Source organism: Balearica regulorum, chromosome 5 (assembly GCF_011004875.1).
Source record: "Balearica regulorum gibbericeps isolate bBalReg1 chromosome 5, bBalReg1.pri, whole genome shotgun sequence".
In the NCBI taxonomy this organism is placed as follows: domain Eukaryota; kingdom Metazoa; phylum Chordata; class Aves; order Gruiformes; family Gruidae; genus Balearica; species Balearica regulorum.
In genome coordinates, this window is record NC_046188.1 from 19,925,302 (window position 1) to 19,948,411 (window position 23,110).

Consider the following 23,110-nt stretch of genomic DNA (forward strand, 5'->3'; position numbering starts at 1 on the left):
AGCTTCTCATTCCACTAAGTGATCTCCTCCTTCTCCCTAGGAGAAAAAATGCAAGAAAATCCATGTGAGGGTGTCAGTGTACTTAAGTCCACAGAGCCCACCAACAGATTTGGAAGCTGTCTTAAGAGCTGAGCCACACTCATACTTCTCTGCCCATCCTCAGGGACTGACTGAATGGTCAGTAAGCAACTACTTCAAATGCCATCCCAATTGTTGTACACTATTAACACCTCTGTAGAGGTGTCTCAGAGGTCTTACCTGGGGTATCCAGACACAACTCACACTCATTGTTTGATCCTGTTATTGTTTGATCCTATTAACTGCATCATACTTGTGAGTCAACGTAGGCCCTGTATAGCAAATGTTTATGGTTATCCATTTCTAGGTACCCATTGTAGTTACATTTTTTTCTTTCTGCACTAAGAAGCTATTAACAGTGCATTGCTCAGGACTCTTTTAATACTGAAAGTTCCTGAATATGTGAGTTGTATCAATGCTTTTACTCTAGAGGTTAGACCAAGATACTGTATTTTTGTGTTAATTGCTATGCCTGTAAGGATTGCTTAATCACTCATTGTCCAATGAAGGAACTGAAAAGGATCTCCATATTGCTTAAAACTGGAGTCTAATCCTTGAGTTTTGATCAGGACTCAAAATACCAGACCGGGAATTCTATGTGGTGCCCCATGGGTGTAATAACAGCCAAGACTTGAATTTTAAGGAAAAGCATTTTCTTGTCATTCACGGTTCATATGAAAATCATGTAAATAAGTGTGGCATATCCTTTTCTTAGTGTTGATAATAGAAATAGCAGTCCCTTAACTCTTTCCATGCTTCCCTTTTCCATCTATCGTGATAGTCAGTGAGATTAAAATGCTTGCAAGTAGTACTTTAACCTATCCTTCACTCCTTGATCTGGAAGAAATGTTGAGGGAAGGTGTTTTCAGGTAAGTATTTCTTCATCCACGGCCAACAGCTCTGCTGTTTAGTTTCCCTGAAATTCCTGTGTATTGTCATTTTTTTAAAAAGCCTGCTGTTTTAAAATATTTGTTGTATATTTATTCTACTTTCAGTGACTGTCTAGAAAGGTTCTTAGCAATTTACTATAGAGATTGAAGTGATAAGGGAAGGACATTGGTAATTCTACAGTGTTGCCTGTTGTGATTAAAATACAGGCTTTGAATGTTAATTTGTGCTGCATTATTCCATATCAAGGCAGAATTTGAGCTTGGTTGTTTAAGTCAGTATTTTATATAATGATAAAGAAAGAACTAATACTATGATATTGCTATTAGTTATTTGCCATTTATTAATGAGAAAAGAGAAAACAGTCTCTATATTCACCTAATACACCTGGAGTTGAATTAGTTGGCACACCTGGGCTAGGACAATGTTTTCCTGGCCCTTGGTAGTGCCTTTACCATTGTTCTTCTATCTCTAGTGCATTGCATTTGTTGCTTCTGGTCTTTAGTTAAAACCATGCTAAGCTAATTTTTGATTGCTGGAAAGTGTTTTGTTAGGTGTGGCGTGGGGGTGCTTTTGCACGTGTGTGTGTCCAGGGTGGTGCCTGAGCAAGTTGCAGTTGTGGAGTGGTTTTCACTTGCCTGAAACTGCACAATGCACTAGTAGCAGAGCTAAGTAAGGGATTGAAGAAGTCATAAAGCAGTCGTAAGACTTTTTCTTAGTTTTAGACAGATTGCTTTGTCGTCTTTGTTGTGGTTTTTTTTTTTCTTTCTTTCTTATACTTCCTTTCTCTTCCTAAATTTCTTCATTGTCGATGTGGTCTTATCTCTCTGTCGTGTCATTGTAAAAATCGGATCATTTCAAATGCAGCATTTTCTCCCCTTCCAGATGCTTTTCCTTTTTCCCCATGCGTACACGATCTGCCTGTGCATGCTCTGGGAGATGTGCAGGTGTTTAGGATTAGGTGGCGGAACTGAAGTGAAATGTGATAAGTTTTGCCTGCCAGCTCCTTTCTGCATTGTTTATTAATTATGATGTTGCTTTGTCAAATAAAGAAGGAAGGGAATAACCAGAGAAATAACCCTGGAATTGAAGAGAAGCAAAGTGGGGAAATGTTGGTTGCTTGATCCTGGTGCTGAGGATAATGCAGAGGTAAAGAGGAGGAATTCCCACAGAACAGTTGAAAGGTCCAGAGGCCTTTTACCTTTTGTAGAAACTTTGAAGGTAGATGCTCCTCTGAGTTGCGCATGAATTTGTCAAGCAATATCAACCAATTGAAATGCTATATTAAAATAGAAAAAATATAAAAGTGTATTGTATAGTGTAGTATGACTTCATGAAATATGAAGCAACTTCTAACATGGTTTTCTCTTTTTTTGTATATAGAAAATGTATACATATTTTGAATTAGATTTTTTTTCCTGGTCATTTCCTGATTAGCTTTATCCTGGTTATTTCTTCTATGTTTATAGATTCCCCTTGTCTCCACACTTTGAACTTTATTTATCAAAATCTGTGTTCAGGCATAAGATTGTCTTACCACTGCAAAGTACTCAACCTTTCTCCTTTCCAAGTGATGTTGAGAAGATAAATACATTTAGTATATGTTTTTAGTGGATCTGTCCACAGGTCTCTCAAGATCATTACTCTGTGATTAGGGGAGGAAATTTTTTAGCCAAATTAAATAGCCAACTTTTGACATTTTATCTTCCTGACTCACATGTGTATTTCTCACATAATTTTGGACTGTTGTACCTAGTCTGTGTAGAACATCATCAAGTAGCTTGTTTGGGTTCCTATTAGAAATACATTCTTACTTACTTTTCTGTATTATGAAATATGAATCTTCAGACCTTGTGTCCTCACAGCTTGCTTGATAAAACAAAACAAAACAATCTTGCTGACTAGCATGCTTTCTATGTCCTAGATTTGACAAAACAGTTGTGATGATCATCTGCAGACTTTGAAAGAATCTGAAATACCAACTATTAGAGAATTCTTTGCAATGTTAGAAATGTGAAAACTTAATAATTATTCAAAATCAACTATTCCCAATTATTCTGTATTGAAATTAAGACATTTAAGATAACTAAACTGAAGCAAGATGAAGATTATCTGAAGTCTGGTCATAACATCTAGTCTAAGCTAGTCATGCTTTGGCTTGCTGTATGATCAGCAGAGAGATAGCTTCAGAAGGCTATTCAATCCTCTCATAAAAAGGACGTCAAATAGTAAGTGGAATAAAGTATTGCTGGAGATGCATATCTCCATTGGTAACAGATGTGTAGATAGTTAAACACTAACTTTTTGTTTGTGTTTTTAAATGGTAAGAAGTAGAAAGGGAAAATAAGGTATTTTTTTAGTTCATTAAAAACTGACCTAGTTTAATAAACTGTATTTTGGAACAGAGGATTAATGACTACTCTGCAATTAGTTTAATTGGTGAAAACTTGAAGGTTCAAGTTCAGGAAGGGTGGTGGCATGTACTGTATTAGGGAATTTTACAGCTATTGTGGAATCTGTGATACAAAATGACTTGTTAATATCCACTATCAATAGGGAAATATTGTAAAATCATTTTTAAGGAAAAAATATTAATTCAACCAACTAGGCAAATGTAAAAGTTTCATGCAAAAATTTTTATATCTTTTTCTTTGGCAGCCTTGCTTTGCATCCTGAACGTGTGTTGGTGGCAACAGGTCAAGTTGGAAAAGAACCATATATCTGCGTGTGGGACTCGTACACTGTGCAAACTGTATCTGTTCTGAAAGATGTTCACACACATGGTATAGCTTGCTTGGCTTTTGATTTAGATGGTCAGGTATGTAATTAATACTCTTTTTTCAAACACTTAAATTATCTGTCAGAAATCTCGTTATGTAGCTTTTTCTGGTTTTTTTAAGGAAGTGTATTGACTTGGATTTTATCTATTTATTCTCAAGTTGAAGAAAAAAAAAAAGTTGGCATTAGTAGTGACTCACAAATATTCACATTTGGCAAGAAAAGTGTAACTTCAAAAGAGTTTTGAACGATGAGGTAGTAGGCAGATTCTTGTGGTCTGTGGGTTCAGGATTACACCAAATGGTTGGAGGTAGTAGACCTTCCCTGTTCAGGGACATGCCTCGTGCACAAAGTGATGGCAATCCCGTTGTTTTACTTGTCTTGGACTCTGAATGTCTTCAGGCAGTCTCCCCTTCTCTGTCATGCATTTTGCATGCATTGGTGGCTCTCCACATTTTGGTTGTTTGTTCAGACTCATGTATCCTGGATCTAAGAGTCAGTAAAAAGGTTCTATTGGATTATGATTTTGTTACTTTAAAACATTTTCTGAGTAGTAAATTGGTTCTCAGAGCTGCTACTTATAAGGGAGATAATTTTTACCAGATGCTTGCTCCAATGAATAAAGAAGCTTTCTTGATTGATGTATTAAGAATGGAAAATACACATTAGGTAGCAGCTGAAGAGGTATTATCCATGAAAGTCCTTTCTGCAGTTTTGCTCCTCTGGTCTTATGCAGCACTTTTTCCCCTCCCACTTAGCCTTACAAAGTGATACTTAGATTTAACTACATTCTCAGTTCCTCTTGCTTGCGAAGAAGGTCAATCTCTTACTTAGTACAGCTTTCTCAAGTGAGAATGTATTGTAGTGACCAATTGCTCTCCTTATTAAGACAACATGAAATGGAGCTCTATTGAACACAAATAGAGGACAGCCTAGCTGTAACTTGTTTCTGTTAAAATAGGTTGTAATTGTTGTAGGGAGATTTTGAGTTTGTTGGAATGATCTACAGATTTTATCATTTAGGTTTCTCATTGTTTAGAGAGTCAACTTCCAGAGTCAGCTTCTTTCTAGAACATCATTTCTACTTGACAGTGATATCTTTTCTCTATGTTGTCTGTAAATTCATGCCACTTCCTAACTTTAACAGCCTTAATAATTTAAGGTCAAAATGTATCTAATTAGGATTGCAATCCCCTAACTCTTTTTTAGAATGCAGTTAATGCATCCCCTGTGTGTATTGGAGAAATTTGAATGTAGATCTGTAATTTGTTCTAGGAGTACCCAGTACTGATTCTTATGTTTCAGTACTGATTCTTATGTTTAAAGACATAAGTAGTCAGAATTTAGGCTGTCTGCTTTTCTCAGCATTTCCATAAGATCGCCTTTTTTGTGGCATTTGTTAGAATTTTGTGGTCCCAAAAGAAAGCGGGATATAGGTTTTTTTAAGATCTGTGTCTCCAGAATTGTCTCCATATAGAAATACAGTAAAACACAAATCCAGCTCAGAAAGATCTACAAAATATGTTTGTTTACATCTTGTCTATCCTTTTAAATCCAAATTTGTCACAGTCCCTGACCAGGTTCTTTTACAGGCTTTAATGTTGGATATTAAACATACTTATTTGATATATTTGGCATTATATGGGATTTTAATTTAGTAGAGCAATACAGCAACATACTGAAATCACAACACAAGCAATTGCAATATACAGATGAATCACAAGAAAAATGTGGTTCCTATTACTGGTCTGTGTATGATTACTGTCACAATGCTGGGCATCTCCAGTCACCGGGAAGGAATATGTGCGTTGAAGTGAGGTCAAGCCCATAGCCCTCTTCAAAGTTTGTTTTATTAGTTGTTCAGTTTTTATACTTCATGTTGGGTTGTGCCACACGCACACTCTCATCCCCATCCCCGACTGGTCTGGCTAGCTCAGGAAGACATTATCTATTCTTTTTTTATTATTCTTTGTTAATTGTCTTGGGGAACCTGATGATTCACTGGTGCAGCTGTGTTAGATAACACCAAAGTTACCCTCCAGTTTCTCTGGTGTTGAGAGAAGTTCAGCTTACTCTATGGTACACTGTTCTCTGAGCCCTGCTCCACTGGGGCGGCATGCTGGTTGGTAACAAGATTTTCTAGTTCTTAGGAGAACCGAGAACATCATTTAACCTCCCTTTTTAAGAAGTCATTGTATTGGCTTATGTCTGGAAAGGCATCACCCAAATTTTTTGTGATGTGTATGCAGTAATTGTAAAACTAGTCTGGATTTACACCTGTCATTCTGCAGTAGGACTGGAATTGAAGTGCTTGGAAGCGTAGCTGGAATTGAAACTGATGTTCCTTCCAAGAATGCTTACAAAGATGGAATAGAAAGGTTGGACTTTCCAATATCTGAAAAATTGAAGTTGGCATTAATAAATAGGGAACATGCATAGCAATTGTATTATTTAACTTGTTTCTTTTTCTTCTCGTAGTCTTGGAGCTTTTCAGATAGTAAAAAAAAAAATAAATGATGTTTTTGGGAACAGGTTTCTGTCTTTGAGAAAAACATTACTTATGTTTGGGGTTTACTTTTGCTTTTACAAACTCACTTTGATAATCTACATAGAAATTGAAACTAAATTTGTCTTTAATGTGTGTCGGTATTAACTGTTGCACAGTGAAAAAAACCCTTTGTCCTAAAGATTTGCAAAGCTTTCATTTATCAAAATTAAGATGTCACAATTCATGTATAAACTGAACAAAGACTTAATTTGCTTTAAAAACAAAACTCAAAATCACTCAATTCCTTTTTATCTGACCTTTAATACTGTTAATCTTTCTGTTGAGAATTTCTATAGGAAAAATAACATTTTGACTAGTTCATAGATATAGTAAAAGTGGACTGTTGGCTAATATGGTCAATGATTTGTGTCAAGAAATCTGTGCAAAATATCTTCACAGTTGAAGACAAGACAGGCTGCAGAGCATAGGAAGATCTCGAACTTATTTTTCTATATTTTCTTGGAACAATCTTTTTGTCATTCCTGGTTTTATGGTTTAACTAGCTTCAGACTCTTTCTGAATATTAAAGGCTTGGTGAAATTTGTACGTTTGGGATCTTGTTGGATTCTGGTTTGAGAAAGGATTCAGAAAGAAACAGTTGCTCATACATGTTTTGAAGAATCAAGCAAAAGACTCTTAAAGCTTTTAACTGTTTTTAATCTTTTGCTTGCTTCCAAGAAGATTGAAGAAAATATTTTTTTCTTTATATCTCCTGAACTTGCAGAATTTAAGTATTTATTTTACAAGTTATATGTAATTAAAGGTAAACACCTGTAGTTTCATTAACTTCAGTGAGATTATTCCTTTTTCCAAATGTCTCCTGACTGCTGCTTGCCATGTGTGCTATATATAATTATATATATTAAACATTATAAATCAGAAATATATTTTTATCCAAGAAGATCTTATTTCTTTATGATCACTGTGTTGTAGCTGAAGAGATGCATCTATGGAAGCTTTGACATAAGATGTTGTATCTTTAGTTTTCTTCTATATTGAAATGTAGCTATTGCTTCTAACTCAAATACGTTATGAATATGTTATTCAAAATGATGACTTTAGCTTTCATTAATATATTGCGTTATTTATTTTATTTGGACATTTTTAGCGTTTGGTTTCAGTTGGTTTGGATTCGAAAAACACAGTTTGTGTATGGGACTGGAGAAAAGGAAAATTGTTATCAATGGCTCCTGGTCATACAGACAGAGTAAGTATAACTAAAGAATTTGAGTGTCAATGTAATTTTAGTTTGTTAAACCATGTCTGTGTACAAATACTAGAAATATATCTGAACAAAAAGCATTTTGTGTTTTAGAAATTGAATTTGCATAAAGCTTGGATATGTATTAAGATATGTGAATATATTTAAGATATGTACGTTTCTTTCTAAAAATGTGTAACCATTTATTTGTGTATGGTTTTTTGAGACTGTAAGCATGCAGGGGAAGTGCAAAATTAATGCACTTCCAAGACCCTAATCCCCATATGGGAAATCTAAATGCAAATAATCTCTTCAATTTTTCTAGTCTGTAAATGAACCTTTATGTTGTTTTATCATGTGTTGTAATTATTTAGGAAAAAACCCCAAACAGAACTAATAAGAGCTATACACTGCAATTTCAGTATTGAATGAGGGGATAAAAAAGTCATTCCAGTAGTTCCATTTAAAGCATTTCAGACTGTCTGTTAATTTGCTACAATTTTTTCCTGTTTTAACTGTCCCATGCTAGAAAGGCCATCTCTGCTGACATCCTTGTTGGTTTTTTTTTTAATGCAGATATTTGATATTTCTTGGGATCTGTACCAGCCAAACAAGCTCGTCAGCTGTGGTGTAAAACACATCAAGGTAATGAAATAAATGTTAATTCATAAAATATGTAAGCTGCAGTAGTTTATATTCTATAAAATATATAAAAATAGAATCTAAAAGGACTATATAATTATAATATGAAAGGTCCTGTATAAGAATAATATTACTTCTTAGGAACTGTAATCATGGATCACACCTGACTACACTAGACATTTTACAAGATATATATAGTGGAAAACAGACCATCTCTGCTGAAAAGAGTTCATGCCCTGACAGAAGGAATGCAGAAGGAATAAAACAGTTGTCAGTAACGTCGTATGTAATGATCATAATAAAATTTAAAATTTAGGTTGTCTAAAGCATGCTGTTTGAAATCTCAAGTAGCATAAGACAGGATGCACAGGTTTAAGGTGAGTGCAGGTACTCAAGTTTCTGATTCTTGAACAATTAATGAATTGTTACACTGCAGAGGTGAAATGAGTTGAAAAAACTTTTCTTACAGTTTGAGAGAGTATGGGGATACAGTAGAAAGAGAAAGGAAAATGCTTGATGTTTCTTTTAATTCTTTTCCCTGCTGTTATTCCTACCTTTGTCATTTTGAACACTCTGTACCTGTTACAGGATTCATAATTTGGACAGTTTGTCTTTTTCAAGCAGAACATTTCTATGAAATGCTCTGCTTTGATCCGCGTACCAACTGCTGTGCAGAAGCAGCTTCTTTTTCAGGTTTAACTCTGTCAGCAGGATTATCAGTGCTTGACGGTCATCAAATATATATCCTAAAGTCACTGCCTTCTCCCATGCGCTGTCTTCTGTGTTACCACATAACAGCAGTAGATGGCAGCTTGAAAGTTCTGTATTGCTCTTATGCGTAGGTTCCTGAGGTGGGAAAATGTGTTGCTTTTTATACAATGAATGTTTAGATTAATATGTATTAATGGTTTATTGGAAAAAGTGTTCAATGTGTTGGCTAGATTGCATACATTTTTGAATTAGCATAGTGTTTAGCATGTAATTTACAGATTTCCATGATCTTGATTAAAAATGATCTTTTTTTCCTACTTGAAGATCTAAAAGGACTGTTATGCCAATAGTGAGCTAATATTTGTCAGCAGTGATTTAGTATATTTCAGGTGGCTTTATGAAGTCAAAACATATCTATTTAGATAAGCAAAAGTTTATTTGAGCAACTTTTAAAAGCTCTATGAAGCCTTTTAAAATAACAATAGCATTTCAAAAATAATTGGTGTTTCCTTTGAGAAAACTTTAAAAATCTGAATCCTAGAGATTTATAGGCATTTGGATCAGACAAGAGATTTTTGTTGATGTGTATTTTTCTTAAACCATCCTTTCTTCTTGTTCTTTCAGATATAAATAATTACTGTCATGTTTGCAATACTATCATTTTTTCCTCACATGATGTTTTATGCAAATTGTAATACTACGTAATCAAGTCATGTATATAATTCCAAGTGAACTGATATTGAGGAATTACTTTTCTTAGATATGCTACCTACTTCTATATTGGAGCTAGGTGTTTGATTTATGCAGTGATTGTGCAGTTACTTCTCAAGCAACAACATAGTCTATGACCTGTGTACTTCGGTTAAAGAAATACTAGTTTAGACAAAACTCTGTATCTTATCAGTATACAATTATTTCTTAATTACAGTATTGCTGGTACAAAAATCTGTTCATTGTAACTGCTTATATTATCCTGTACTAATTGAAGTCTCTGCTCAGAATTTTGAATAGATTATTGGTAACAGATTTCCTGTGAAATACAGTTTCATAAACAGGTATACAGGGAACATGCTGAGACAACGCGAGTAACCTGTCAGCAGTGATGAAATAAATGCTTTCACATTTTGCACTGGATTACTCCAGCAGCTTGTTGACTTTCAAGTGTACATTTACGTGTTTGGACAGGAAGGTTTGAGGGGGAACATGCAAGTGCTGCTTGTCTGCAGAGATCTCAGAAACTAGAGTGTAGCTGGAGACTTGGCTGGCAAGCATTGTGCTCTGACAAGAGACTTTGTCTTTAGGAGTCATTAGTACATGTTGGATCACCTAGGAGAAAATTCACTCACATGTGATTGCCGTAATCACATGCTAATGGTTTATTAGAAAGTTCTCAAAAATGTCTGCCTTAGATGGCTGCTTTGTATGATCACTGGTTTTGATGAGAAGTGGCAAGTCTATAATAAAACCAGCTGCTTTCAAACAGAGCAAATGGCATCCTTGTCAGAAATTTACATGCTTAGATTACATCTTGAAATGCCTAACATAATATAAACTACAGATCCAGCATTTGCAAAGTGGAAGTCTCGCATCAAAGAAAGATCAGGTAGTTCTATTATGAAACGTTTTTCAAAAATGACTGAAAATACAACTCTCAAACTATAATTTGAAAGAATTTCAGTTTGATTTAACACTGATACCCTCAAACTCCTTCCCAACTAGTCTGCTATGCTGATTTTGTGGAAAGATAAAGTTGGTTAATAACATCAAAAGTTGTTAACCAAGTGGAGAAATAAAGCAGGGAAAAGGATATGAATGATGATGTTTCTTGGCGGTAAGGTACTTCTCTTTCAGATGTAGATATTAAATTACAGGATATTAGCAAAATATCCATCTTTCTAAATCACTTTATGTTGCAGTTCTGGAGCTTGTGTGGCAATTCATTGACACCAAAACGTGGTGTTTTTGGCAAAACTGGTGATCTCCAAACTATATTGTGCCTAGCCTGTGCGAGGGATGAAGTGACGTATTCTGGTGCACTGAATGGAGATATATATGTATGGAAAGGAATCAACCTTGTACGGACAATACAGGGAGCACATGCTGTAAGTATATCTCTTTAAATTAATATAAAATATTAAACAGATTTCTGGAGAGCTGGAAAGGGCAGTGCAAGATCACCTGGTCTGTGTTGCTAAACAGTTTTGATGATAGAGACTCAGTATATCTAATTTGAATATTTATTTTTTTCTCTCCTTTCTGTTGCTTGAGATCGCTGTTGTGGTAGAAAGTGACTGCTAGATTGAGAAATAAATTTAGGTGTCTATTTATGTACTGTTTCCCATTATCATTGATGAGGGACTTAGTAATCAATAGAACCTGGCATGCATTTAAGTTTACCCTTAAGTAGACATGTATTACTCTGTTCAATTACCCATGTGTGGGCATATATAGTGACATTTTACATACCAGAGTTGCATATACAGCTGCCTTCCCCAAAGAATATAGATTTACTTTATCTGACTTTCTTTTGTGGATGTCTGATTAATCCTAAAGCATCTCAGAAGTCCTGGACCTCCTGTATTTAGGCAATTGGTGTTGAAACAAAGAAACAGGTCCCCAGAGAGGCTGTGGAGTCTCCATCCACATATCTGTCCGTTTGGAGATACTTACAACAGGGCTGGACACAGCCCTGAGCAACCTGCTGTTATCTGACCCTGCTTTGAGCAGGGATTTGGAGTAGAAGCTCTCCAGAATTTTTCCCCAACATCAGCTATTCTGTCATTCCATGAATTGAGTCCTATTGGGAGGTGGTCTAATAGCTAAAATCTCATTGATTTTATGAACTGTAATGTAAGCCCAAACACATAGCTCGTTTGTAGACACATATGTTTAGTCCTTTTAGCTTGACTCAATCAGTCTTCCTTGTCCTGTGTTGCTGCATTTTACTGTATTCATTCAGCTTTTTAGAACAGTATACAGCTTTGAAAATTGAAGACATATCAGTGAAAGCTTAATAAAATTTTTCAAAAGTGCTTTGTAAGATTTTCTTTTAATCAAAATTTTTAATGCGACTATGAAGCGATTATATTTTTGCTACCTAGGTTTTCATTATATTTTCCATATTCTTTCAAAGCATATGGTTTTGTGATTAAAGTAGGCAGTAAATAAACAGTGGTTTGCAATCTAATTTGTGCATGCCAAACTATGAGTCCTCATTTCCTCCCATGGTAGTAAGTCATATACAGTAATATAATGCAAGATTCAACTAATTTGTCCAAGTATCACTTTAAAAACAAAGCTAATCAATTTCTGGTTGTTTTAACCCATGATACATGAAACTGCTATGGTAACTGTTAAAGGAGGAGCAACGGTAACTGTATGAAGCTATATTATTTGCTGGTTGAAGGTTAACTCTTGTTTCGGAAAGCATTGTACTTTCTAGATAATATTTAAAGTTCCCTTATTAACAATTTAAAATACTGTGAAAATACAAGCATATGAGTTCCTATATTGCAGCTTCGAAATTCTAGGTAAAAAACAGTAACAATTTATTATTCTTTCTTATAAGAATGCATTTGTTTTAACTGGCAGTACTGGACTGGATCAGATATAGAAGACACCTGCCCTGTATATTCATATATTTGTTACTTGGAGTATTTGGAATTGCAGCAGTTTATTTCTCAGAATAACGCAGTGCTTTTCAGCTGTGTCAGTGTGAAATGACCTAACAGATAAATTAGGATGATGAGAGCTTGTTGCTCTATACCTTATGTGCTGTGTCAGTCAGTTCTTTGTTGACCACAAGATCAAATTTGAAGTGCTTTGCTCCTTATCTTCAGTAGCATCAGTGGACGGAGCTCAGGTGACCTTGGAGTAGTACTCATCTAGCCTTCTATTTTTGGCTCTGTCCTCTAGGCTCGATGGAATTGTACTTTGCAGTACTGAAAATTAAGTAGGGGCACTAGTCTGTGGCTTTAGAATTCATTTTCACAAGAGATTAGTCACTACAAATCTCACCAATTTCAGGGGGAAAAAAACCCCACAATAAAATCTCTCCGGGAAGCTTACTTTCCAACAAAATGAAACCTTGTTTTTCAATAAAATATTACCTTAAAGGATAGTATTGTCAGACTATTGTAAGCACTAAATATAGCAGCTTGGAATAAGAGTGCCTCTTGAGCCAAACTAAACTATTGCCATCATATTTTACAGTTATTTTGTACTTAATTTTATAAATCATGTCCTTCTTGTCCATCCTTTGAAAAGAAAATGCAAGTGTAACGGATGTTTCTGCGTATGTTGTTAAAAGCACAGTATGTGCATAGTAGGGAATTCGTGTAAATTTCTGTTCAGTATTCTAGCATTGGAATTGTCATCCTGTTTATCATCCTGCATCATTACTCCTCAACAGGCTTGAATTAAACTGAAAATTTATTCAAGGAAAACAACTCATTATTTGCATGAAGTACCATGTATTCCTTTCTTGCAGCATAAGCAGTAGGCATCTGAGATGCGGGAAAACATTTTCTAAAGCACATTAGTGGTGTGGAGATGTAGTTCATCCAATTGGCAGTGGTCTGCATTAATATAGAAAATGGGTTCTTTTCAAAGGTTGGCTATCTTTGTTACAGTTACCCTAGCTGAAAAGACATTTTTTATTTTAAGAGTAATTCGATGTGAAAAATAAACCATGCTGTCCCAGTATAAGCAACCAAGGAAACAGCACCTTTAAGACTAGCACGCAAAATAAGAATTTGTAGCTAAGCCAGATTATCTGTCTTCTGTCACAGCAATACTAAGAACTGTACACTAAAGAAAGAGGGGTTTCTGGCAGATTCCTATCTGAGGTTGAGTAGTAACAAAAAGTTGAAAGCAAATAGGTTGGGATGACTGGAAAATTAGTTGGAAGAGGACTGGAGAGTTCACTTAATGTAGAAGTAGGAATGAAAAGTTGGAAAAGAGCAGGGGTTAAGAGTAAAGGCACGGAGTTCATGTACAGGGAACACTGGATGGCAATGCGAAACTCAAATTCTAGTTTTGCTAATCTCTCCTAAATAATAATACTAATAATGACAGTTTTTAAAAGGGGGAAAGAAAACAGAGCATCATGAAAGCATAGGTAAGTTCATTGGCACTGGAAGTACTTCAGGAGGTTATTTGTAGGCAGTGCATCTGATTCTAGAAGGTTATAGAATCAGCATAATAGAATGGTTTGGGTTGGAAGGGACCTTAAAGATCATTTAGTTCCAACCCCCCTGAGGTGGGCAGGGACACCCTCCACTAGACCACGTTGCCCAAAGCCTCATCTTATAGTTCATATAGACCTTGACTAAAAAAAAAAATAAAATCTTTTATTAGATGTCTCGTTTTTGTAACAGTGCAAAGAACATACTGTAGATTCTTATATTTATTTTATTATCTTACATGTTCTAAATTCCAGGTAGTCCATGACTATTAACATATATATGCAAGATGTTACTTGGGTATTAAGATAAAATAGTATGCTTATTTAAAAACTGTACGTTTTAAAGATTCTTGTGTGCTATGCCTTTGCCTTGCATAGTAAATGTACATAAGATGCTTTCTCAGCAGCTGAATAATTTATTTTGAGGTAGTCTTTCAGAGGTACACATTAAAGTTGTGTGGATTGATGTCAGAAACTGAGGTTAAATAACACGCTCGAGGTTAAATAACAAGCACTCTGTTAAAACTATTGCACACCTATGTCAGTTGGCTGAATGCTAATTAAATATAGATGGAAACAATATAATGAACTTTAAGTGTTTTTAAGCTGGTATGGTGTACCAACACATTAAGTCATGCAGTATTTTCCTCCAACTACTTAGATTAGTCATGGATTTGAAAGATAACTGCCTGCTTATTTCAGCCATTAGGAGGTATACAGGCAACTATTTAAACTTGGTTTTTATAGTAATATGCCCATTTTTTAACTGTTTTATGGGTGATTTGTTAGATCAGAAGATTAAATTTCACAATAGTGGCTCTCCACCATAAACTTACTGACACCAGCCTTAAATGTTTGCAATCCATTTCCTTGCTGTGCAGTATATATTGGGAGAGACAATATCTTAGAGTAAGTGCCCAACATATGTGTTGCTTTACATAGAATCATAGACTGGTTTGGGTTGGAAGGGACCTTAAAGATCATCTAGTTCCAACCCCCCTGCCATGGGCAGGGACACCTTCCAGTAGACCATGTTGCCCAAAGCCCCATCCAACCTGGCCTTGAACACTTCCAAGGAGGGGGCATCCACAGCTTCTCTGGGCAACCTGTTCCAGTGCCTCACCATCCTCATAGTGAAGAATTTCTTCCCAATATCTAATCTAAATCGACCCTTCTTCAGCTTAAATCCATTACCCCTTGTCCTGTCACTACACTCCCTGACAAACAGTCCCTCTCCATCTTTCCTGTAGGCCCCCTTTAGGTACCAGAAGGCCACAATTAGATCTCCCTGGAGCCTTCTCTTCTCCACTCTTCTCCATGTTAGCATCTATGTTCTGAATTATATCTAGGAGCAAAAAGGAGGCACTGGACTTTTTACTGAACTGATATAATGTCTCTATTTTCCATATTGCTCAGTAGTAGTCAGTTGCTTCTGAAGTTTTCATATGATCTTTCAAGCTTGGTTCTAGTTATAGCTAACTGCAGTCATGTGTTTTAGAAATTGCATGGTCAGGGTTAGTGTGGTGGATTTTATCTAAATGCCTGCATTTGGATAAATTAATATTTGATTTTTGTCCATGGGAGGCAGGATAGGTCCAGCAGTAATAGAAAACCTGAGACTACCTCACTATTGGAAGCTTCTTGGATACAAGCAGTAGCAAAGTATTCATGCAGTAGAGACCATCTTTTGTCAAGTTGTTCTTGTACTTCTCCAGCTTTCAACTGTGATTTCTGGTAGATCTGGGCATGTATTTCTTTGTTTGCTCTCATTCAACTCTTTTTTTCAAATTTGAGGGAACAGAGATGTGATACCAGCTGGTTATATTGGAAAATAGGAAATACTCTGTATTCTGAGAAAACTGCTGATCAATTTGAGATGTTATTTCCAGAATTTTCCTGTTCATTAGGGAATGTAATGAAAAATTTGTAACAGAAGAATACAGAGTCCGTATGTCAAACTCTGTAACTTTTAAGATGGAAGACTTTGATCTACATGTTTTATTTTGATTCAGGAACACAGTCAATCTTTGTTGCTCCCATTATTCAGTTGGATCAAAGTCAATGCAATAGTTTGCTTCTTATTACTGCTAGAGGGTTATTGACCAACAAGAATCAAATTATGTTAATGACAATGTCAGGCTGAAGGATTAAGAGAAGCATGAAGTTGATTTGCATTAACAATCTTGACAGTGTCTAAAAGAAAAGATTTAGTGGAAGTATTATGACTGGCCAAGCTACCTGAGTAAATAATCTCTTTTCCCTATTTAGTGTGGGCCTAACAATTAAATGAAGAGTAGCTAAGCTCAGCTTCTTCCATTAGCTACTTACAGTCCTCATTAATAAGGGACATTTTTTCAAGTTTTCATCTAATTCTTCTATTCCAGTGGCACATAGACTGAAACAAGAATGTCTTATTGCATTTGAAGAGATTGAGCAAGCACAACATCTGCCAAATCTCCTTGGCAACCAGTATGTCCTTTTCAAGATAAGGATATTCTGTGAAATGGAAAACAGATTAATCCTGGATCCACTTGATCTTATCTTCAGAACATTCAGCCAGCTTCCCACATTGCCAAATGTCTGATTCTTTTTTTAATACTGACTAATTAAATCATGGATTTCGGAAGGAGTTAATTAGAGAAAAGAGAGTAATTCTGTTATCAAGGTTGCATTCCAAAAAGAGCTTTAAAAGATTTCAATATGCCAGAACTTGGGCAGAATTCAGTATATGGTACAAAATGAGCCAAAATTCCTCTAGCCTTTTATTTGCTCAATGATGCTAAAAGGTTAATGTAGTCAAACAGACACACACACATACAGAAACAAACACAGTTTGGGTTGTATTTTCAAAGATCTCTAGGCCCCTAAAGAAGCAGAAGGAGGATTTTCAGGACAGTAGAGATAATGGGAGTTAGCTATCTAATCTGCTTATGACTTACAAATTCCACTATATTTCCATTTAAGCACGTACTACTCCTGAAAATATGGCTTCTCTTAAAAGTCTGTATCCTGCGGATGGACATGACACGTCAAAAATTTTAAGTTCTGTCACCCTAGTCTTTCAGTTTTGATTGCCATGTGTCATTCTAGTAATAATCCGCCCTTTTTTTTTTTTTGTCAAAGCTGAGAGATTTCTTTTTTCTCACCTTGAAAAATTATATCCTTGTTACCTGAAGCAAACACAGTCCATATTTCATTGTCATTAGTCCATTATGATATTTTCCTTAGTTATAATTTAAGAAGAAAACCCAATTTGATAAGAGAGACTAGTCACCTGGGAATTCTCACAAGCCACAACACCGGATGCTAATTTGTTCTGTAAGTGTACAGCTTCATTTTCCCCCAAAGCCAATCTCTCCTTTGCAAATAGTTTTCACTTTTGGGATTAATGTGCTTCATTGCTGTAAAATCCAGACCCCCAATCAAAGAAACTATAGGAACTTTACATTTACTCCTTTACAAAATTGAAATTTCAGAACAGTATTATAGAAGATATGTCTGTTACTGACTGTTCTACCTTCTTTTGGACAGGATTTAGAGAGACAGATTTTCCCTCCCATCGTTTTTAATCCTGTCCTGTTTTCTTTTGTCATAGTGGAATATTAAATATTTTCAATAAATACAGAAAATTTTTTTAACATCTCATAGGCTTATTAGCCAAAGTTACCCTTTCAGTAGCTTTGCTTACTGAAATGTGTGAGCTACTTCTGAAAATTAGACTAATAAATTATGTAGGTACTCTAAAAAAAAAGTGTGTATGCTATTTAGATAATGTATCATGTTTATATCAAATGTAGTGGCTATGTGGATACAGTATCTTTATTTTAATAATAGATATATCATCTTTTCCTCTTTGTTATCCTGAAGAAAACATGTGTCAAGTGAGTTAAAGAAAATGTATTAGGTTTTATTTCCTGATGTCCACCTTATAAATGAGAGCTTATATTATGTATTTTTAAATGGTATAAAGTGATCACTGTTTTTCTTATATTTTGCTTCTGAACTTAAATTTTAAATCAATCTTCCTTGGCTTAAAATGTAAAAAAATCCCAGATGTTTTTTGCCTGGTCACATAGAAGTTGAGTAATAGCAACAAAGGCCCTAACAGAGATCAGTGGAAATCTTCCTGCTGACATTTGTGAGAGTTAGAGCAGGCCCTAAGGCAAGAGGGTATGAAACTAAACTCTAGGGATAAGAAGCAGCATCACTATGATCGTCATTGTCAGGATGAAAGCAGTATTGCAACAATTCTCTTATCTTACTGTTTGTCACTGAATGTGAATTCTGCACGTTTTGAGTTTGTCTGCATTTCTGACTCATTTCATATTTAAAGCTTGTATTAGTTGCATATGTTTATGCTATTTTCAACAGCGTAACAGGTAGGAAGACAGGAAGACAATCAATACCAGCATGGACAAGAATTCTGCTTTCCGTATTGATATCTCTAATTGGTGTATATTGTTAAAAATAACTTTTTTCTCTCTTTAGGCAGGAATTTTCAGCATGAATGCATGTGAAGAGGGGTTCGCCACTGGTGGCAGGGATGGCTGTGTTCGCTTGTGGGACTTAAATTTCAAACCAATTACTGTGATTGATCTCAGGGAAACAGATCAAGGATATAAAGGTAAAAAGAATTTTGTCACTTTTGATATACCAATAAGGTAGGAGATTTACTAGTTAAAAATATTTTTCAGAAAAACATAAGCTCATACCATTACAATATTCCTTTCTGTCATCTGATAGATATAATTTTGTCTCTCAGATTAATCCAGAGTAGTTTTTCAAAGATCATTCTTGAGCTACTCTCCACAAAAGTCAGTGTTTAGGCAAAGTGAATTAAATTAGGCATTGCTTCCATCTGGTTCTCAACACCTGAAATTGGCAAAATTGAGTTGCACTATCAGAATGTAATAAATACAATGTGTTTTAAAAGGTGCATATTCCTATAATTGGGCATCTAAGACTGGGTTCTTAGCGTACAACTGTCCTAGCTTCCATTTTATTTTCCTAACTTTATCTACAAACAAGTGCAGCCTGTGAGCGCTCACCTCTACAGTAAGCCTGGAAACTAATTCATTTGTTAGAAATGCTTGTTAAATTCCATCATAAACCCTTTTCATCTCTTTATATGTTGTTTCAGTTTGATTTATTTTTATATTCTTTTTAGTGGGAAAAATAATTCCAGATATTATTAAGATGTTACAAAGTTTTACTTTCCGGGAAGCGTCTCAGAAACAAGCTGGGGAGAATTGGGCTTTTTGACTGTCTTACGTATAATGCATGTTCCACTGATGCTTCTGTCGCTTACACGATTTAGGTTCATGTAGCTAGTGCTAAGGTCCATGGTTTGATCAGAAATTGTAATTTGTATTCTCTGCTACCTTTGTTGAAATTTAAAGACATTGAATGCATAATTTCAGATGCAAATGCCAGTATATCTTTCTCTGTCAGAGATCTTGTAATACAAGAATTGGCTATGTGTCCTTTATCAAAATAAGGCTCACATTTTATTTTAGAATTTTTGTAATACTAAGCTTGAAAAGTTAATGCTGCAAGGGCAGTATGTGTTATATGGAATAGATAAAAGGAGTAAATGGAGTAACATGGGGAAGTCTATGAATGCTTCTTGACATTTTCTTGCTTTTTATGTTTTATCATGTGCCTTGCTACCTTTGTTTCACAAATTCAGGGGATGTATCTCTCAGCAACAATCTCTTCTACAGGTCTGTCTGTAAGAAGTGTTTGCTGGAGAGGAGACCATATACTCGTCGGGACACAAGATAGTGAAATTTTTGAAATTGTGGTGCATGAGCGTAATAAGCCTTTCCTGATAATGCAGGGGCACTGTGAAGGAGAGCTGTGGGCTTTGGCTGTTCATCCTACAAAACCGCTAGCAATGACTGGAAGTGATGATCGATCAGTCAGGTTAAATCTTGTTTGTTTGTTTAACTGCATACAGTCTTACACAAACAGCTCATTTTGTAGATAATCTAACTGAAATGTATACATTTAAAACATACTAAAATGTGGCATTGAAGTGCTTCTGAAACAGTTAAGTTACACATGAAATTAGTGTTCTCCAGTAATAAAATATAGTGGAAATGTGTATTGCAGAAAAATTAAATGTACAAAATTGAAACAAGTTTCATTTAGGCTAACATTAAGCACTCATACACAAGTATCCTGAAAGTGTTTCCTTTTCAGGAGTTATACTAGGCGTTCACAGGTTACAATGAAAAATTTTAAATTTTTACTCTTACTCACTTTTTTCACATACTGCAAATTAACTTTTAGCTTGGGAGCTTCATCAACCTTAACGCATATGTAGTAAATAGAATCTATACTCTGAGAAAACCCAATAAATTACTCTCTTTTACAAGTTCATCTTTTTTTTTTGTCAAAAACACCTTTTCTCTTCTTTCTTAGAAATTAAATGTGTTGGCTTTTTTGTTAAATGTCTTAAGCATAATGTGGTTAAGCAAAATACTAGTTGAATTATGAATATTGAAATAATGCTCTAGAATTCCAGATATATCTTATAAATGATAGATGATGCAATGTATCTTGTAGTAAAAACTTATAATATTATCTAATTATATATAAGGAATTATGAATAATGACTTGTTAATAAAAAAGGATATGTTTACTGAGTGAAGTCTTTAATTGTTGTTTAATGTTCTTCTTGGCTAAAATGATTATCAAAATAGTGGAATTTTCACAGAGTGGTCTAAAAGTATATGTTGTCATATGTTGTGATTCTTTTTATATTCAGAAAGTCAAAGTTAATCTGCCCCTTTCTCATTAGATACTTTCTCATTATTTTAAATGTAAGAATATTCTTTGCTGTATGCAAAATTCACACTTTTGTCTTAGATTTCCTTGTGGAAAATTATTTTAAAATAGGACACTACTATGTCCAGTGTTCTGCAGAGATTGCAGGCTTCATACTATCCATGATACAGCTACAAACCATTCCTTACATTTGTAATTATTACTTTATTTTAGAATTTGGAGTTTAATAGACCATGCTCTGATTGCCCGGTGCAATATGGAGGAACCCATTCGCTGTGCTGCGGTTAGTACTGATGGAATCCATCTCGCTCTTGGAATGAAGGATGGCTCTTTCACTGTGCTTCGAGTCAGGTATGTTACAAAAATTGAAAATAGATGTGTTATTAGATATGTTATCTTATTGCTTTTAGAAATTGTATGTATGTTGACACTGTAGTGACCGTACATGAGATCATTTACATTTCTGGTTTAAATTGCTGATTTTTAGGGTGCTCATATTTTTTAAATGTGCGTTCATGTTGTTCCATAACAACACATTTGAAAAAGTATGTACATCTATTTGCAAAGAATGGCAGTATTCTAGGAAGTATTTTACTATAGGTTTTAGCTTTATTAATTATTCTTGAATTATTAAGAAATAAATTTTCCTTACTTCCTAAATTGTTTACATGTGTTGGAATGCTTCTGCCAGCATAGCACGCACACAAAACCAGTGCTGCCTTGTTGCTGTGATCCCACAGTTTTAAAGGGAAAATGAGATCTGTGTCTCATGTCAGTGAATTTTTCTTCCCTGAGTGAATAAAGATCTGGTAATCTATCTGAATAATTTTTTTTTGTGGACCCAGCTTGAACAGTTCCTTTTGTTCGCTGTCCTTCAGTCCAATGCAGCACCTTCTTGTACCACTGTTCCCTTCTCTTTTTTTGACCATGAAGCCCTGCCCAACTCTAGAAATAGCAGTGTTGTGTTTGCAAATATGATAGTAAAGTTCACTTCATCGTTTCACAATTTCATCTATTTTTTAAAACTGGGAACTTGACAATATGATAATGCTCTTCTATACTTATGACATGCTTTCTTTCATACTACAGAGATATGACTGAGGTTGTTCATATCAAAGACAGGAAAGAAGCTATTCATGAACTGAAATATTCACCAGATGGGAATTTCCTAGCTGTTGGTTCCAATGACAGCTCTGTGGATATATATGGTGTTGTTCAGCGATACAAGAAAGTTGGGGAATGTATTGGATCTTTAAGTTTCATCACCCATATGGATTGGTCTTCGGACAGTAAATACTTACAGACCAATGATGGCAATGGAAAGAGACTTTTTTACAGGATGCCAAGTAAGACTCTGAGTTGCCTTTATGATACTTGTTACTTATTACAGAAAGAATGTATTGTAGTTTTCTAAAAACAGCCAAATATAGATCCTGGTTCAAAGCACTGAGTTACAGAGAAATTTTTTTCTAAGTTCGTATAAATATTTGCTATATTTGAATAAGTACAGCATTTTCTGGTGAAGTTACTCAAATATTTTTATCCTTATATGTTTACTCTTCTTTATAATGCATCTTGTCATGGTAGAGATGATGGCTTATAATTTGTTTTATTTCTCAAAACTAGATCTTTGCTCCCACTTCTTTAGAAAAAGAAAAAAATTGTATTCAAATTCAATTTTGCAATAGCTTTGTACTTATTGAGGTTGGATATTAAATGGATTATCATTTGCTTGCACTGTATGTTTTTTAAACTGTGTGGGGAAAAATCAATTTATTGTGTCTCAAAATAGTCATCTGGTTTTCTGGAACTATGCTTGCAGCAGAACTGAGAAATTTTAAGTTACAAGAGCTTTTACAGTGAGAAATTTGTAATAGATAGAAACAATTGGAATGCAAATAAATTTGGAAGTATAATGGGATTAGGTAACTGTAGAGAAGATAAGAGTATAAGGATGCCACTAGAAACAGACGAAATATTGAAGGTGTGATACATATATGATTCAATCATGCAACCTTCCAAATGAATAAAAATTTAAAAATGAAATTTAGCTGGGCAGATAACGTAAGTTCAAATGTGTCTTTTTTTGTGATGGGACTGTTAAAGAAAATGAGTATATTACATAATATTAAAATACAGTTTTCAGATTCAAAGTTTGTTACAGCCCCATTATTGTAAATATTTTTAAGACAGCACTGTCTTGAAAACTTGACTGAACTGTCCCATACTCTTGAAACAGTTTTCATTAAGACAATTCCCTCTGCAGAGGACATGTGCACATAGTATA

General features: G+C 34.9%; 1 protein-coding gene across 3 annotated transcripts in view; it reads left to right on the forward strand.

Moving 5' to 3' along the window:
- The window catches only part of EML5 (EMAP like 5), a 108,478-nt gene that overhangs the window by 17,966 nt on the left and 67,402 nt on the right, over positions 1-23,110 (forward strand). For all 3 annotated transcript variants that reach the window (XM_075753732.1, XM_075753733.1, XM_075753734.1), the window contains exons 2-9: positions 3,625-3,784; positions 7,401-7,499; positions 8,070-8,138; positions 10,763-10,948; positions 18,520-18,655; positions 19,755-19,956; positions 21,037-21,174; positions 21,913-22,169. In XM_075753732.1, coding sequence (XP_075609847.1) covers positions 3,625-3,784; positions 7,401-7,499; positions 8,070-8,138; positions 10,763-10,948; positions 18,520-18,655; positions 19,755-19,956; positions 21,037-21,174; positions 21,913-22,169 — 1,247 coding nt within the window. The remainder of the gene's footprint in view (positions 1-3,624; positions 3,785-7,400; positions 7,500-8,069; positions 8,139-10,762; positions 10,949-18,519; positions 18,656-19,754; positions 19,957-21,036; positions 21,175-21,912; positions 22,170-23,110) is intronic.